The following is an 18,643-nucleotide window of genomic DNA, read 5'->3' as shown; positions in this document are numbered from 1 at the left end:
ATGGCTAACAACGTGACCGCTACAAAAGAGGCTACCAAGCGTACATTCACCTGCAGTTTCTTTCGTGAGGATATGACACACCTGATTCAGTTGAGCACTTTAGTTACTGGGCATAACTTGGATGAGTTCAGGAAGACATATGGCCATATCTTGCACATGTTAACTTCTCGGGTTGATGGATGGGCTCTATACACACTTCTTCAGTTCTACGATCCTGAGTTACGATGTTTCACCTTTCTTGATTACCAACTGGCACCAACCCTTGAAGAATATGCTGACATCCTCAAGATTAAGGTTCAACATAGGATCCCTTTTGTTTGTGTACCTGAGAAACCGAAAATGGACCGAATTGCTGGTGCTCTTTATTTGAGCATGAAAGATGTTATAGATAACTGGAAGCCTAATGGTGGAACCCACGGATTCCATGTGAAATTTCTGATAAAGAAGGCCGACACCCTTGCTGTTGAGAAGAAATGGAAAGAATTCAACGCTCTCCTAGCCGTTATGATCTATGGTTTGGTGTTGTTCCCGAATATTCCAAATTTCGTCGATCTAACTGCTGTTTGTCTCTTCATGGATCAAAATCCTGTGCCCACTCTTTTAGCAGATACTTATTATACCATCCACTCCAGGTATGGGAAGAAAGGATCAGTTGGGAGTTGTTTACCGTTGCTATATGAGTGGTTCACCTCACACTTACCTAAAAGCGGGCCGTTTGTTACAACAAAAGACTCACAAAAATGGCCTCAAAGGATCATGGGGCTTACTGGAAACGACATTGTCTGGTGTCCTACCGGAATGGACGTTGAGGAAGTTATAACTAGTTGTGGTACTTTTGACAATGTTCCCCTCATAGGAACGAAAGGTGTTATCAATTACAATCCTAAGCTAGCGCTGCGTCAGTTGGGTTTTGCACTTGAAAACAAGCCCTTGGACAAAGAGATATTCGAATCCGTTTGCTTTGAGAAAGGAACCGATCCAAAGGGTTTAGAAAAGGTGAGGAGTGCCTGGAATAGCATCCATACAGATGATCAGACTTCTCTAGGTGAAAAAAATGCCGTTGCCAAACAAGCCTACACGGATTGGGTTGAGGATAGAGTTAAAGATCGTCTGTTGCCTTTCCCGAAGGTTAATCCATTGTACAAGCAACCACCTAAGGTTCCAATTGCCATTATGCCTGCTGAGAATTGCATCCCAGTAAATATGGAAAGCACCCAATTGCACGAAAAGAAGTCAGATGCGCGACCAAAACATCATCTTGTGGACCAAATAGGGGTTGAGTTGACACATGAAGCCAAGGTGCTGAAAGAAGGATCTTTGAGAGTTCAAAAGAGGGCTAGAACGGAAAAAGGTGAAAGGGATACTACTGTTGTTGTTGAAGATCACCAGGAGATCATAAAAAGGGCCGTAAAAGAGGCAGAAGAGAGATTCAAACGAGAGTACAGAGAAGACTTGAAGGCTTATAAACTCAAGATAGAAAGGGAGGCCAGAGCTGAAGTGAGGAGTCTGAAAAAGAAACTGGAAGAAGAGACCACCCAAAGGATAGCGGTTGAGACTCAGCTGAAAGGAAGTCACCTCCGCACCGCCCGACTAACAGAAGAAAACGCCAAGCTCAGAGATCGAATGATGGGTATGGAGGACGTGTCTGAGAAGGATTATCTCCCAGAGTGCAAAGGATGTGACGAACTCAGGGAGTGCTGCAAGAAGCTAGATGGGCATTTGTTTCGCAAAGATGAGGTGATTCAAAGCCTTCTTAAAGGAAGAGATCGAGAAGCAACCAAGAAACTGTTTGATGAAACTAAGAAGTGGAGCGACGAGCACTTCAGACAAGGAGGACCTCTGTTTTATATTCAGATGGATTGATGTTTGAGTCTGTATGTTTCGACCACCACCAGACTTGTTGGATGGGGTCTTTTATTTCCCTTGTTGAACTATCTTGTCAATGTATGGCTTGCCCAAGTTTAAATTTCTTGTTATGAATAAAAAGAACTAGTTTCTCTTGACACTTATCTTTTGTCACATTGTTAGCTATTCTGGATCAATATTAAATCTTGGATACTCTGAAAATGGCACATCACGTCATACGCACACATGCACTCATACATTCACATTATCACATTGCATTTTTCAGGTTATTGTACAAGAAACTAATTGGGGTCCCTTTCAGCAACAGATTTCTTTTCCGACGACGAAGCTGACTTTCTTACATCCTTACCGTACCCGGAGCAACGAGAGAATCATGGAACAATTTGAACAGAATCAGGCTGCCCTCCGTAGGGATATGGATGTTATGGGGGAAAGAATGGCCCAACTTATGGAGACTCTCCATGCCGTTGTTCAAGGACAGGATGAACTCAGAAAGAGTGTCGCTAGTTTGGTCAAAGATACTCCTACCAATTCTGCTGACGGAGGGGTGAAAACTAAAGAGACTCCTATTAATGAGACACTAAAAGTAGTGGACGACCACCACGAGGTTATTGACCTTGAACATGATCTTACTGCTGAGTTGACTGAGACCGCTAAGATGTACCAAGCTCTTGAAGAACGCCTTAAGGCCGTTGAAGTTGCTAAAACTTCGAGTTTTAACACTGCTGCTATGTGCTTGGTACCTGGGATTGTTATTCCCCCGAAGTTCAAGGTGCCAGATTTTGATAAGTACAAGGGAGTTACCTGCCCAGAGACTCACATTCGTTCCTACTGCCGTAAGATGGCCGCTCACGCTGAGAACGAACCTCTGCTTATGCACTTCTTCCAGGATAGTCTCACTGGAGCCCCGTTGGAGTGGTATATGAAACTCGAGAGGTCTAATGTCAGTACTTGGGGAGAGCTTGTTGATGCCTTCTTGAAACAATACCACTACAATACTGCTATGGCTCCTAGCCGTGCCCAGCTGCAAAATATGTCACAAAAATCTGAAGAGTCTTTTAAGGAATACGCCCAGAGGTGGCGTGAACTTGCTGCTCGAGTCCAACCTCCTTTATTGGACCGAGAGTTGATTGATCTGTTTATGGGGACTCTGAAAGGGCCGTATCTTCAGCACATGGTTAGTAATACTTCTCCTTCCTTTTCGGATGTGGTCATCATTGGTGAGAGGGTTGAGAACTGTGTCAAAGCTGGTACCATTCAAGGTGTTACTAATCCTAGCAATTCAAGTGGTAATGGTAAGAAGCCGTATTCTGGATTTGTGAAGAAGAAGGAAGGTGAGACTAGCACCGCTTCTGTTGACCAAGGCCGAGCTCCTGCATATTCTGCTGTTCCACCTCCTTATTATCCGATGCCTTATGCTGTTCCTGGTCCGTATGTCCCTCAAGCATATGCTGCTGCTCTTCCACAACCATGGATGGCATCCCAACAGCCTTTCATACCACAACAACAAACTGCTGCTCCTCAGAATCGTCAACAGAACCCTAGGCCTCAAGGTCAAAGGGGCCCACAAAGAACAAGATTCCAAGATAGGCGTATTGATCCGGTTCCGATGTCATATGCCCAACTCCTCCCTCAGTTGCTTGCTGGCCAATTGGTACAACTCCGTGAACTTGGGCCTCCGCCTAGTCCTCTCCCTCCTGGTTATGATGTTAATGCTCGATGTGAATTTCATTCAGGGGCTCCAGGCCATACTATTGAAAAGTGTAGAGCATTCAAATTGAAGGTTCAGGACCTCCTTGACGACAAGCTTATCTCATTCGCCCCCACTGGTCCCAATGTGCAGAATAATCCTATGCCTCCTCATGCTGGTACGACCAATGCTATTGAGTTATGTGATGATCAGATCCTGGTAAATGATGTTAATGAGGTTAGGATGCCGCTAGCAGTTATCAGAGAGTATCTTATGCAACAAAAGGTTTTGTGTGAACTACATGACTACTGTTTGCAATGTTCTTCTAATCCTGAGGAGTGCATTAGGTTGAGAGAAGAAATCCAGGAATTAATGGATGAAGGTGTTCTTAGGGTGGAAAGGGTCGTTCCTATCGAAGATGTGGCTACTTTAGAGATCCCTTACTACCCTGCTGAGATATCAAAGACTCAGGACACTTCTTTGGTCATTCATGCTCCGAGTACTCCTTTGGTCATTCAGGCTCCGAGGACTCCGTTGGTTATTCAGGTTCCAAATGTTCCTTCGACTCCTTCAACCTCGTCTCTTGTTCCCTCTCCTGTGAATGATTCTAAGGCTGTTCCTTGGAGTTATAATGCCGTGTACATTCGAGGGAAGAAGTTTGACTGTCCTCCAGTGGGTACTTCGAGTATCACAAATATTACTGGCACTAGTGGCATTACCCGTAGTGGTCGGATCTTTGCTGCCCCTCCTCCGCCTCCTAAAGAGACCAACAAAGAGGCTAGTACACAAGCAAAAGGAAAGCAAGTTGCTGTTGATCCTCCTGTAACACGTAATGCCCAAGATGCCGAGCAACTTTTGAAAATCATTAAGAAAAGTGATTACAAAGTGATTGACCAACTTGATCAGACTCAAGCCAAGATCTCCATCTTGTCTCTCTTGGTACATTCTGAAGCTCATCGTGATGCTCTGATGAAAGTTCTGGCTTCCGCTCACGTGACTCAAGACATTACCGTGCCTCAGTTTGAAGGGGTTGTGACCAACATTGCTGCTGGTAATTGTTTGGGTTTTTCTGATGATGAACTTCCACCTGAGGGTAGAGCACACAACAAAGCATTGCACATCTCCGTCAAGTGTCTGGATGCTGTGTTGTCTCGAGTTCTGATTGATACAGGTTCTTCTCTTAATGTGATGCCCAAGGCCACTTTGTTTAAGCTGAGTATGGATGGGATTATGATGAGACCATGCACTATGAGCGTTAGAGCATTTGATGGTTCTAGAAGGTCCGTAGAAGGAGAAATTGATCTGCCTGTCTTGATTGGTCCTCACATGTTCTACATTGCCTTCTACGTTATGGATATAAACCCTTCATACACTTGCCTCTTGGGTCGTCCTTGGATTCATGCTGCTGGAGCTGTGACATCCACTCTCCACCAGTGTTTGAAATTTGTTGTGAATGACAAGATTGTTGTGATCACTGGTGAAGAGGATTTGATAGTCAATAATCTGGCATCATACCGTTATGTTGAAGTGGAGGGAGAGATACAAGAGACACCTTTTCAAGCCTTAGAGATTGTGTCAGTTGACAAGCTCCCTGTGGTCGAGAATAAGAAGGAACTCGGAGCATCCCTCTCGTCTCTGAATGATGCTAAGGCCTTCTTAGAAGCTGGTACTCCCCATAGTGCCTGGGGCAAGCTGATTGATGTTCATGAGAAGCGAGACAAGTATGGCCTTGGGTATCAGCCATCTTCCTCTACTCAGCTCAGCATAACTCCTGGAAAGAAGGTGATTCCCCCCATTTCTCAAGTGTTCGTCAGTGCAAGCACCAGTTCTGGAAGTCAGGTTCTCGCCGTGGATGATGATGATGAAGAAGATCTCTCCAGATTCATTTGCAATGCTGCGCCTGGACAGGAACTCAACAATTGGACTATCTTGGACATCCCCAAAGTCACTTTTATGGAGATGTAATTTTCTTGTTTCAATAAGTCATATGCTTCGCCCTAAGCATTTTTGACCTCTTGTATAAAGAAGGGCCCCCCATGTGTTTCAATTTGTTTAATATTGAATGAAAATCATATCTTCGCATGCAATTACTGTTCCATTTCTTTCATTTTTGTTTTTTTACTTTAAAAACTTTTTCAAAAATGGCAAAGCTTTTTCCTTTTTCATGTGTGGCATTCTAAGGCATAAATCATCCATCGTGCAGATCTGGCTCGAACTCCATCAAAAATGATAATGTTACAGTTCCACGTCTTAATATCCTTGAGAATCCAATTGACCAAGCTGATGAGGATAATGGGGAAGATTGTGAAGTCCCTGAAGAATTGGCAAGACTTTTGAGACAAGAGGAGAAATCTATTCAGCCGCATCAAGAAGCCATAGAAATCATCAACCTCGGTTCAGAAGAAGCAAAGAGAGAAGTCAAGATAGGGGCCGCTTTGCAAAATGATGTAAAGAGAAGGTTGATTGAGCTGCTTCGTGAGTATGTTGACATCTTCGCCTGGTCATACGAAGACATGCCTGGTTTAGACACAGATATAGTTATGCACAGGTTACCGCTCAAACCAGAATGTCCTCCGGTAAAGCAGAAACCACGAAGAACTCGACCTGATATGGCTTTGAAAATCAAGGAAGAAGTTGAAAAACAGTTGAAGGCTGGTTTCTTATCTGTATGTGAATATCCTCCTTGGATTGCAAACATAGTACCCGTTCCTAAGAAGGACGGAAAGGTACGCATGTGTGTTGACTACCGAGATTTGAATAGGGCAAGTCCGAAGGATGATTTCCCTCTGCCTCATATTGATGTGCTAGTCGACAACACTGCTCAGTATTCGGTGTTCTCCTTCATGGATGGTTTTTCTGGCTATAATCAAATAAAGATGGCTCCTGAGGATATGACCAAGACTACCTTTACTACTCCGTGGGGTACGTATTGTTATAAGGTGATGCCTTTTGGTCTTAAGAATGCTGGTGCAACGTATCAACGTGCGATGGTGACCCTTTTCCATGATATGATCCATAAGGAGATTGAAGTATACGTTGATGATATGATTGTGAAATCCCAAACTGAGGAGGAACATTTGGTATATCTTGAGAAATTGTTTGCTCGTTTGCGAAAATTCAAGTTGAGGCTTAATCCGAACAAGTGCACTTTTGGAGTGCGATCTGGAAAGTTACTTGGGTTCATTGTGAGCCAACGAGGGATTGAGGTCGACCCTGATAAAGTAAGAGCAATACAGAACATGCCAGCACCGAAGAATGAAAAAGAAGTTCGAGGGTTCCTTGGGAGATTGAATTACATAGCCAGGTTCATTTCTCATCTCACTGACACTTGTGAACCCATCTTCAAACTGCTGCGAAAAAATCAAGATATCCGTTGGGATGATCATTGTCAGGAAGCTTTCGAAAAGATCAAGCAGTATCTCCAAGAGCCACCAATTCTCATGCCTCCGGTCCCTGGGAGGCCGCTTCTCATGTACTTAACTGTGCTTGAAGGATCTATGGGGTGTGTGTTGGGCCAGCATGACGAGTCTGGTCGAAAAGAGTGCGCCATTTATTACCTGAGCAAAAAGTTTACCGATTGTGAATCCCGTTACTCACTACTCGAGAAAACTTGTTGTGCTTTGGTATGGGCTGCTCGCCGACTGAAGCAGTATATGTTGACTCACACCACTCTATTGATCTCCAAAATGGACCCGATAAAGTACATCTTTGAAAAACCGGCTCTTACTGGAAGACTAGCCCGATGGCAAATGCTTTTATCAGAATACGACATCCAGTATGTCACACAGAAGGCCATCAAAGGGAGTGTCCTTGCAGATCATCTGGCTCATCAGCCATTAGAAGAGTATCAGTCAATGAAGTTTGACTTTCCTGATGAAGATATCATGAAACTGGATGATAATGAAGGACCCGAACCAGGAGAGCGATGGACTCTCACGTTCGACGGTGCATCAAATGCTATGGGCCATGGTATTGGGGCAGTTTTGACTTCTCCTCGTCAAACCCACATCCCTTTCACAGCTAGAATATGCTTTGATTGCACAAACAATGTCGCAGAATACGAAGCTTGCATAATGGGTCTCGAAGCAGCCATTGATATGAGGATCAAGATCCTTGAGGTGTATGGGGATTCTGCTTTGGTTATACATCAAGTGAGAGGTGATTGGGAGACAAGACACCCCAATTTAGTTCCTTATAAGGATTACATCTTGGAGTTGCTGCCCGCTTTCGAGGAAATCACTTTCAATCACATCCCCCGAGAGGAAAATCAATTGGCAGATGCTTTGGCTACTTTGGCGGCTATGTTCAGAGTTAGCTCCCCTAAAGAAGTGCCAGACATAACGATCCTCCGTTACAAGGAACCTGCCCATGTGTTCCCTGCTCATTGTCTCACTACTGAAGATGTGTATGATGAAAAGCCATGGTATCACGACATCAAGAGGTATGTTGAGAAGCAAGAGTATCCCGAAGATGCTACGATTGGTGATAAGCGAACGCTTCGAAGGTTAGCATCCAAATTCTTCTTGTCAGGAGACGTCCTGTACAAAAGAAACTATGATTCAGTTTTGCTCAGATGCGTGGATAGACACGAAGCAGAATTGATCATGCGGGAAATTCATGAAGGATCTTTTGGAACTCATTCCAGTGGGCACTCCATGGCCAAAAAGATCTTACGAGCAGGATATTATTGGATGACCATTGAAAGTGATTGTTATGTATACGTGAAGAAATGTCACAAATGCCAAGTGTATGCTGACAGAATTCATGTTCCTCCAACTCCTCTGAATGTCCTGACATCACCTTGGCCTTTTGCTATGTGGGGCATAGACATGATTGGGCGCATAGAGCCACAAGCTTCGAATGGGCACAGATTTATTCTTGTTGCTATCGACTACTTCACCAAATGGGTTGAAGCTGCTTCTTACAAGAACGTAACCAAGCAAGTCGTTACTCGCTTCATCAAGAAAGAGATCATATGCCGATATGGGGTTCCAAACAAGATCATCACTGATAATGGGTCCAATCTTAATAACAAGATGATGGCAGAGTTGTGTGAAGAGTTCAAGATCGAACATCACAATTCATCGCCCTATCGGCCAAAGATGAACGGCGCAGTCGAAGCTGCTAACAAGAATATAAAGAAGATTGTCCAGAAGATGGTTAGAACGTATAAAGATTGGCATGAGATGTTGCCATTTGCTTTGCATGGCTATAGAACTTCGGTTCGTACTTCAACTGGGGCAACTCCCTTCTCTCTTGTCTACGGTATGGAGGCCGTACTACCTGTCGAAGTGGAAATCCCTTCGTTGAGAGTCTTGATGGACGCCAAACTCGATGAAACTGAATGGGTTCAAACGAGGCTTGATCATCTCAATCTAATTGAGGAGAAACGCTTATCTGCTATCTGCCATGGCCAGTTGTACCAAAAGAGGATCAAGAAAGCGTATGACAAGAAGATTCGGCCTCGAGAATTCCACACAGGTGACCTAGTCGTAAGGAAGATCTTGCCAATTCACACTGATCCAAGGGGCAAATGGACTCCCAACTATGAGGGACCATACATTGTGAAAAAAGCATTTTCAGGTGGTGCTTTAATCCTGACAAAGATGGATGGGGAAGACGTTCCGCTTCCAGTCAATTCAGACTCAGTCAAAAAATACTACGCATAAAAGACCCGCTAGGTCGACGTACCTAGGCAAAAATAAGGGCATCCCGGCAAACCAAAAGGGTTTGGGCAAAAATTAGGGATAAAACAAAAAAAGAGAGAATAACCCGCTAAGTTGAAAACCCGAAAGGGCGACTTAGGCAAAAAGGGGGATCCCGCTGGATTGAAAACCCGAAAAGGCGATCCAGGCAAAAGTTAGGGATCAAAAGCGAGAGGCTTCAGTCTGAATATCTTTCACAAAGACCACCATACGCCCTTGACAGAACGGATGGATCAATCCAACCATTACCCTTCTGAAGCAAAGCATTGAGAGGATCGAGGATATGGGAACTGTAGCAATATCAGTTTTAATGGAAATCCGAGCACTTCTCTTTGCCATTTTGCTCTTTGCTTTCTATTTTCTTTTTCGCAACTACCTCATTTAGGAGTTGTTTCCTTGTACAGAAGCCTATTCACAGGCATTCTATCAATAAAATGATCTTTTGGTGCAAAAGCTTTCTTTCTTTCTTTTTCACATGCGAGATGTGATTTAATTCATTATTAAACATTGCATTGAAAGCGTGGGGGCAATAATCACAAAATCAAAACGAAACATGATGTTACATAAACATAAAAGTGCTCTAAGGGGCACCATTTGCATCCAAACGTTGTTTTCTGTGCAGGTTGCAGGTTCTAGCCACCATCTTGGCTCAGGATGTGTCACATAAGTCATCATCATCCCACATGAAAGTTCCAGAGTATAATTCATCAGTACTGGTAAGCATGAAGCACCTGAAAAGGTCCATATCCCTCTTCCATATGACAGACGAAGAGTGGTCTCTCAAAACTCGTGATTCCCCGAGCAGTATAGGATGTAAAGAAAGTCGAGCAAAGTCACTTCCTCCTCAATAGAGTTATGTTCTAATCCTCCACACAGTTGCCAATAATCTTTGGCACTATGAAGCTTCCAACGCCCACCCACAATGGCGTCTCAAGATCACAGGCAACGGACCCCAATGATCCTACTCTTCTGTTCCACCAGGGCCTTTATTTGGCACTCTTTGCATATAGAATCCATTGCATACAGCATTGCATCCTCAAAAGCGTAGCATATCCATTACAAGGGATCATTACGCCGTAAAAACTCAAACATGCATACAAAGCATAAGCCAGATAATAGGAGCCAATGTTGAATCAGAACAATGACCCATCCTCTCAAGTTGTTACCTGTACAAACTTTGCCTGATATCTCCTATCATTTCAAATCTCTTCCAACCGCGGTGCCGATGCGAGGTATCTTCAATCTCTGATGAGTGTCTGACACAATGTCTTCTTCCGTCCCTCGATGTCGATTCGATGTTGAATCATAAGATCGCTACGAGATCTTATTCCTATCCAAAGTGTGGAAAATCGCACGAGATTTTCTTTCGATGTTGAGTCATAAGATCGCTACGAGATCTTATTCCTATCCAAAGTGTGGAAAATCGCACGAGATTTTCTTTCGATGTTGAGTCATAAGATCGCTACGAGATCTTATTCCTATCCAAAGTGTGGAAAATCGCACGAGATTTTCTTTCGATGTTGAGTCATAAGATCGCTACGAGATCTTATTCCTATCCAAAGTGTGGAAAATCGCACGAGATTTTCTTTCGATGTTGAGTCATAAGATCGCTACGAGATCTTATTCCTTTCCAAAGTGTGGAAAATCGCACGAGATTTTCTTTCGATGTTGAGTCATAAGATCGCCACGAGATCTTATCCCCTTTTCTTCTGTTGACGAGTTGATCGCCACGAGATCTTCTTTCGATGTCGAGTCATGAGATCGCCACGAGATCTCATTCCTTTCAGTCCTGACGTTGAGTCGTAAAATCGCACGAGGTCTTTTTCCTTCGATCATTGTTTCATACAACCATTCTCTTTGAAAACCCGGTATTGGCACTGTTACCACGTTACAAGCTATCACCGTTCAACCACTACTCACCGCAAATATTTCCATCAGAAAAACAAAAATCTCTTTCCCCAGCAGATATCAAACAAAAATAACACTCACACCATCTTTTCTTCAGGACAAATTTCAGGTCTTGATATTTAATCTTCTTCTACCTTGAATGTTCGAAAGGCTAACGCCAATCTCACCTTCAGGTTTAAGACGATTAAATAGGGGCAGCTGTCATACCCCAAATTTGTCCTACCCCTTTACTTCTAACTGGCTTAGGCTTTGCATTCATGCACATACATCACTTAGGTCATAATCCATATCCATGCATTCATATCATAGGTGTTATTCAAGGGCTAGCAAGAAAAGCTCCATTGCAAAGAAGTGTGATCAAAGAATGAGAAGACTGAGGTATAATCATGTGGCCCTATGTTCATTGAAGTCCTCCTGGATTGGGGTGTCTCTCTGCTTCAAATCAGGGCATTGGTTAGAGGGTACAAGATTGCAAATCATCTGGTTCTTTGAATCAGGGTTTCTTTGACCAAAGTCAACCAGTTGACTTTCTGGTTAACATTTAATCAGAAGTGGCTTCTATGTGTGGAAAACCTCTCATACTGACTGTGTGGACGTGTTTGTTTGACTAGATGCGAGTGGAAGAGATTTAATCGGGAATTTCATCAATAGTCGGAAAAATCAGGACAGTTGACTTTTGGGTCAAAATCAGGAAAATTATTCAAATATTGACTTTTGGTGGAAAATCGGTCAAAGAAAGTCAAAGAAACGAGAAAAATCAAGAAACAATCAAAACTGCCAAATTTGGAAATTTAGTTGGAATGGGAACTTGCCAAAAGAGGAAAGTTCTACACTTAAAGAATTTTTGAATGAATTTCCAATTGGCTGGGCAGCTGACTTCAGGTTCGATTATCATGTTGAAAACGACAGAATTTTAAGACAAGCTCAACAGCAAAAGTGTTCAAATCATAGCCCTCTACAATTCTCTAGTTGGGAGTTTTTCCATTTGAAGCTTGATCCAAGAGCTATGTTGGTTTGAAGTTAGAAGAAATGCATTTGTTCAAGTCATTCAGCTAGGCAGATTTTTGGTCATACGTGAAGCATTTTGACAAACATGTGATGTGCCATATCTCAAGCCAATTTTAGAGCTCTACAAAAATGCCATGGAAGCAAACTTGGTATCATTCTAATCCTTCCCATGTCCTCTTCCCAACAAAACAAGAATTGAGCCAATTGGTTGAATATTGAGAAGATTATAAGTCTCCAAAGTCACGCCCTTGCACTGACCAGATCGAGCATCCAGCCAAGGCAGAATTCTAAGTCATACGCATGCATATCATCAAGCACATGGTGTGCCAACTTCAAGTGCATTTTTCTCCTTCCATAGGCCATCATTTTGAGTAAGCTTGATATCTAATTACTCCTTGTCATGTCCCCTACCCATTAAATCTAATTTCATCAATTTTGGACACATATTAAGCAAGATATAGGGCTTCAAAGTCACACATTCATATGATGGGATTTTTGGCATCTTGCTAGACCTGAAGCTAGTCACGCGCGCGCATGCCCTGGTCAGTAGTGACACCATGAGTTTGTGATCATATTTCCCACACTTGAAGCCATATCTCAAGAACTTTCCAACACATAATCTTCTCAGCCCCATGCCCTCTACACATTGAGCAAAAACTTGAACAAAATGATGAACCATGGATAGAGATAAAAGGGCATGAAGTGAGCTGGTCAGAGTGCCTTTGCTGACGACACCTTAGGCCATACAATAAAGCTGCAGCACACTAATTTTCCCATATTAAACCATGCATGATCCTGCCCACGTGAAAGAGGAAGAGAAGCACTCCATAAATGCTTGTGCATTAAATTTAGAGAAATTACACTCTACATGCAACTCCACCATAACACTCACGCATCCCACTATATAACTCAAAATCCTTCACGACTCATGGGGACCATTTTTTCATTTTCCAGTTAGAAAATTTCCCTCACTCTCATTCTTCCATTTTTCCACATATCTCTCTCTCCTCATTCTCTTCTTCTCTCTTCGGTTCTCTCTCACCCCTCACACACTCTCCAAGAGTTTGTTACAAATTGTAACAAACTCTCCTACCTCCATCTTCAACCACCGCAAGCCACCTTCAATCACCATAACCGCCTCCATACTCAACCACCTTTAGCACCACTAACCTTCATCATCTTCTACCTTCCATCATCTTCAAGATCGAGTCACCATCACTTTTGTCCGCACGTTATCAGCTTCTTCATCTACATAAAGGCATCACCATCTCCTTGTTACGGTTCCTAAGAGCTTTCTTCAAAGTCAAGTGCAAGATACGGCTATGCTTCATCTCTGGATCTGATTTCACTGCTCAGTGGAGGTCAAAAGTCTTCCCAAAGCTATCACCATCAAGCTTCGTGCATTCAAGAGGAAGCAGTGGTATCTTCTTGCTGCGTAGATCACGATCCGTTTCAGGTATGTTTCGATCTCTTTAAACACCATACTAACCACGTGTAATAGGTCATATACCTCTAGTGTGGACTTAAATGTATGCGACTTCGTACGTGCTTCGCTATTATCCTTAAGTTTGAGTTCATTTTGCATGAGAGACTTATCGCCTGGACGTTTATACCATGTGTTTGAACTTATTGTTGATTATGAACGTGTTTAGAGCGGTTTTTGACGAAGATTAGAAAGATTAGGGTTTTGTAAATCGTTTCACTTAGCTCGATAGAATGACTAAAGTTAAAAATGGAGACTGGATTTAGATTCTACGCAGAATTCCGAGTAGAAATGCGTTAGCTTTTTGAAGTTCTGGAAAATTCAAGCGCCTCCGCCGTGGATGAGGTCGGAGAAGATGACCGGAACAGTGGTTCCGGCGTCTGAATGTGTTTAATTTTTTCCCTCAGATGCTTACGTGTCTTGCATGTATTGGTTGTTATTTTTATTGTGACTACTTTGTCTTCTTGCAAATGATTAGATACGTGAGGTGGCTGGATCTGATTGGTTTACATTGCTTTTGTCTTATCCTCATTAAAAGAGCACTTGACCAATTGATATTCGCTTTATGCATTTTCTGTCTCGTTACCACATAGAGCTGAAATGAAATAAAAATAAATGAAAGAAGGCTGGTGAACGTTGGGCCTCTACTGCTTTGGGCCACGCCAATTGCTGGACCTTACCCCTAAATCACTAGCGCACCACTCCCTTCATGCCTTTGGGCCTTATCACGTTTTACTTTTGCACACCCCTGTTCAGGCCTGTTTAGCATTTTAACTTGATTTTAGTTCCTTTAATAATTGCTTTTACACCTCCCTGCAGTATAGATTAGATTTCCACTTTAATATTTGTTTTGCTCTTATTTTTAGCTCATAATTCCTTTTAACTCAAATAAAAATACATAAATTTTTTTTTTTAGATAGTTTAGGGTGAATAAATAATTGATTTGTTTTTGTTGTTTTCTTTTAATTGTTTTAAAACCTTTAATAAATCATCTTTTACTATAGGTTTGAATTGTTTTGTTTAATACTTACTTGTAAATAAACCTGTTAATAGACTTAGAAATAATTTTAGTCTCGATTTTCTTTCATAGATTCAATTGGTATATGTGTGTTTGTGAATAATAGTTTGTTTGATATAGCTCTCGATTTTATTGGTCGCATATTGATTTTCTTTTACCTATTCCATGTATAGTTTTTTTTTTGTTGTTAATAAATTGTGTAGCTTTTATTATTTTGAATCCCTTGTATAGACAACTTAGATTAGAATTTAGGATTAGTTCCCTATTTCATTCTTTTTCTTTTTCAACTTTTAAAACACTTAATAAAAGGAAGACGCGAATCACATTAAGAAAGTGATAGAGAAATGAGTGGGATCCATTCCCTAATCTGTTTCTCAATCGCTTAGTGGCATAGAAACGAGTGGAATTCATTCCCTAATCTGTTTCTCGGTCACTACTTAATGAGAGAGAAATGAGTGGGATTCATTCCCTAATCTGTTTCTCAAACATTAATTAATGGGAGAGAAATGAGTGAGATTCATTCTCTAATCTGTTTCTCGAACATTACATAATGGGATGGAAGTGAGTAGGATTCATTCCTTAATCTGCTTCTCGATCATTATACATTTTATGTGATTCAAATCGCGAAGTAAACTCCCTTAAAAAACACACAACCAAAAACACTTCAAAACACCTAACAATGGTTCAGACTAAAGCAAAGTAGAGAAAGTGGTGAGTGGCCCGGTATTGGGAACTGTTCATCACTCATCTACCCTAAAAGACACAAACCAATCATTTCTTTTTCTTTTGCCTCGTTGGCACCTAAGGGCAATGTCATTTCCGTTCGTACGCATCGTAGGTCTTCCCTTATGCAAGAACGTGAACGTTGACTCCGCCCAACTAAAAAACACAAAACAAATAGAAAATCTTTAGCCGAGCTACGGTAACTCTGATTCCTGAAAAGGATACGTAGGCAGCGGGGTAGGGCCCGTGCGAGTACAATTCTTTATTTTCCCTACATTTTGCATTCATTTCGCATTTAGACATAGACATAGTTATACACCCTTTAGATAGAAACAAACATAGGCGGATACCATCGAGTACGATGGGCGTGAGGGGTGCTAATACCTTCCCCTTGCGTAACCGACTCCCGTACCTTGATTCTCTGGTCGCAAGACCCTGTTCCTTCCCTTGTTAGGTTTTCTGATATTCCTTTCCCTTATGGGATAAATATATTGGTGGCGACTCTGTTCATTTTTCGCGAGCGTGCGACAGTAGATGAGTTCAAGAAGGAATGTAAGACTCAGACTTATATTAGAGCATATCATCGTGCCCTTGGTTACGACCTTGCAGAGGGAGAAGTAAGGTGGTGGTTAGAATACTAATGTCATGCTTATACTCATGGTCGTTCTTTTTTTAATGTCGGCAACACTTCCTATTGACCAAGTGACTCCAAACACAATAAAGGATGAATTGTATTGGCTGAAAATATTGTTCATATTAAAACTATAGTTTAAGGATAATCTTAAAGTTAATTTTAATAATTAAAAAGAGTTTGAGAAGTGAAATAGAAAAATAAAGAGCAAAGAAAAGATGCAAAGAAAAAATATAGTGTAAATAAAATAAGGTAATGGAAAATAAAATGATAAAGTAGAGACAACATGCACCAGAGATTTAAATAGGTTTGGCCTAACCATTTGACCTACGCTTGTCTCCAAGAGTTTTTTCTTAAGATTTCAACTAAAGATGTGAGCGTTTCACAAGTTATTTTCACAAACCTTCTTACAATCAAATGGAAATTTTAATTGGTTAATCCCACAAACCAAACAAGAGATTTCAAAATGCTTATCTCCAAACCAAACAAGAGATTTTAACAGACTAATCTCACAACCAAACAAGGGATTTTGATAGGCTGATCTCCAAACTAAATAGAGCTTATGATTGCTCACAAACCAAATAGAGATTTTAACCGTGTGATCTCAAGAAACAAATAGATATTTTCATTGGATAATCTCAAGCAAAAACAATAATTTCCTTTAATGATATTACAAAAGAGATAATACCTTATATAGTAAATTATATTAATTCCACAACACTATAAAAACACTTCCATATACTTTTCACTCTAAAAGCACTAAAGTAATTTAGGTGAAGAAATAGAAAATGAAGTAGAAAAGCGTACAAAAGAGAAAGAATAGTGAAAATTTCATTTTTTGGTGTTACAAAAAATAAGAAGAAATTCTCTATTTATAGTAGAAAATTGGCTGAAATGGAAAAAATATTCATGGGTTTTTTAATGAATTAGTTGATAAATCCTAGGGTCTTATTGATTAAGAGCATCCTAAAGGCGACAACCCTAATACCAAAACGGAAATCCTACGACATTTATGTGGGTTCATTGATTAAGAGTATTTCTAATCAATTAAGCCACATAACCGTCATAGGATTTCCAAATTAAGGAGTCTTTTTCCTTGCTCTAATCGATTAAACTAAATTCTTAAACGATTGGACTAAGTTCTTAATCAATTAAGCATTGTACATATGCTTCCCAAATCATTTGGAACACTCCTGGTCAATTTCAAATGAACTTTGATAATTTTTCCAGAGTTTTTAAGGTTTTTTTAGTAAATTGAGATGGCTTAAAAACAATTTTGAGTGAATGAGTGTCTGTGTGTGTGTGTGTGTGTATGTGTGTGTGTGTGTATGTGTGTTAGTTGCCTTAGTAATTTTATAATTAATCTTATACCTTTACATTACACATATTAATCAGACACATAACCATGCGAGCTTTCATACTTCCTCTCTTTCATGACTTTAAAGTTTCAAAATCCCTTGCTTGATTCATCATTGATTAAACCTTCATTAGGACTTGATTCTTCTAACTAATAAGGCTTGGTATAGATTCTTTGATAAATTCCATCATTAGAGATTAATGTACGGAAGATCATTAAAAGACCTCGCCAAACTTCGTTTGACCTAAGGTGTTATCATTATTGAATATTACTTGACATCTTGATCTCACAAAGAACATGTAGATCTTGATAGAATATCTTGATCATTACTCATTATTAATAGATGAATACTTCACACCATGTCGTTTGACATATATTATTTTCATCATCAAAACCATCATGAAAATTTAGCAGTTGTAGATAGTTGTACATGCAGACACATAGATAATCATTTCTAAGTTGCACAATTTATGCCTAGGAACTCGGAATGTGATAGAAGATAATTTAGCTATGTTGGTGGATCAAGAAACATTAGATGTTGTGTCTTCCTTTGGTGATAAGGGTGGTCTAGATCATGCTTCCAATGTCATTCGAATAACTAAACACGAGGTTCAGGCTTGCTCTCCCTTAGGCAGGGTCAGAAGATGTTTGAAGTCTACTCGATAATATGAAAATTTTCAAAGACCGGTATTACTTGGTTATTCCCCTTACTAAGATGGCCCATGCAAGTATGTTCAACATTCAACTTATGGCGCCCTACAAATATAAGGGTAGGTTCCCAAAGTTCTAGTGCCATTGTCACTTCTTGGCTAAGTTTAGGTCTTACGTCTACTTTTAGGACGATTAATCTCAAGAGGAGATCTAACTGAAGGTGAATTAGTGGTCTTTAGGGACAATTTAGGCTTTGTTGATGGCATCTCCCCTTTTGGGACAAGTCTGGCGAAACAAAAGAAGCGGTACATAGAGATGTAACACCCCATAAAATTCTTTATTTAATTTAATTAAATTTTTATTAAATATTAGAATTAAGTGGAATTATTTGGGAATAGGGATGAAATAAGGCTAATGGGCCAGTGTTGTAAGTAGCAGTTGGGGGGTGTATCAGTTGCAAAGCCCTTTTTCTAAAATAAAGTTATATTTTCATAAAAATAGAAAAGAGGAGTATTTTTGTGAAAAAGAGAATCAAAAGGGAGCAGAGGAGATTGAACGTGAAATTGGGAGAAGAGCAAGTGCGAAGAGGAAGAGCATTCAAGG

General features: G+C 40.9%; 1 protein-coding gene across 1 annotated transcript; it reads left to right on the top strand.

Annotated features, from left to right (window-relative positions):
• Nucleotides 1-18,055, top strand: LOC131650764 (uncharacterized). The gene is made up of 4 exons (XM_058920471.1): nucleotides 1-294; nucleotides 400-865; nucleotides 971-1,630; nucleotides 17,868-18,055. Exons 1-4 carry the CDS (start codon nucleotides 1-3, stop codon nucleotides 18,053-18,055), a joined length of 1,608 nt encoding a protein of 535 aa, XP_058776454.1.
• The last annotated feature ends 588 nt before the right edge of the window (nucleotides 18,056-18,643 follow it).

This window comes from Vicia villosa, linkage group LG2 (assembly GCF_029867415.1).
Source record: "Vicia villosa cultivar HV-30 ecotype Madison, WI linkage group LG2, Vvil1.0, whole genome shotgun sequence".
Taxonomy (NCBI): domain Eukaryota; kingdom Viridiplantae; phylum Streptophyta; class Magnoliopsida; order Fabales; family Fabaceae; genus Vicia; species Vicia villosa.
This window is presented reverse-complemented; position numbering and strand designations above follow the sequence as displayed.

Coding starts and splice junctions, on each gene's coding strand:
- LOC131650764 (XM_058920471.1), top strand. CDS start 1: ATGGCTAACAACGTGACCGCTACAAAAGAGGCTACCAAGCGTACATTC. Junction 295..399: donor CTGACATCCTCAAGATTAAG/GTTCAACATAGG, acceptor GATAACTGGAAG/CCTAATGGTGGAACCCACGG. Junction 1,631..17,867: donor GCTCAGAGATCGAATGATGG/GTATGGAGGACG, acceptor ATTTATGCCTAG/GAACTCGGAATGTGATAGAA.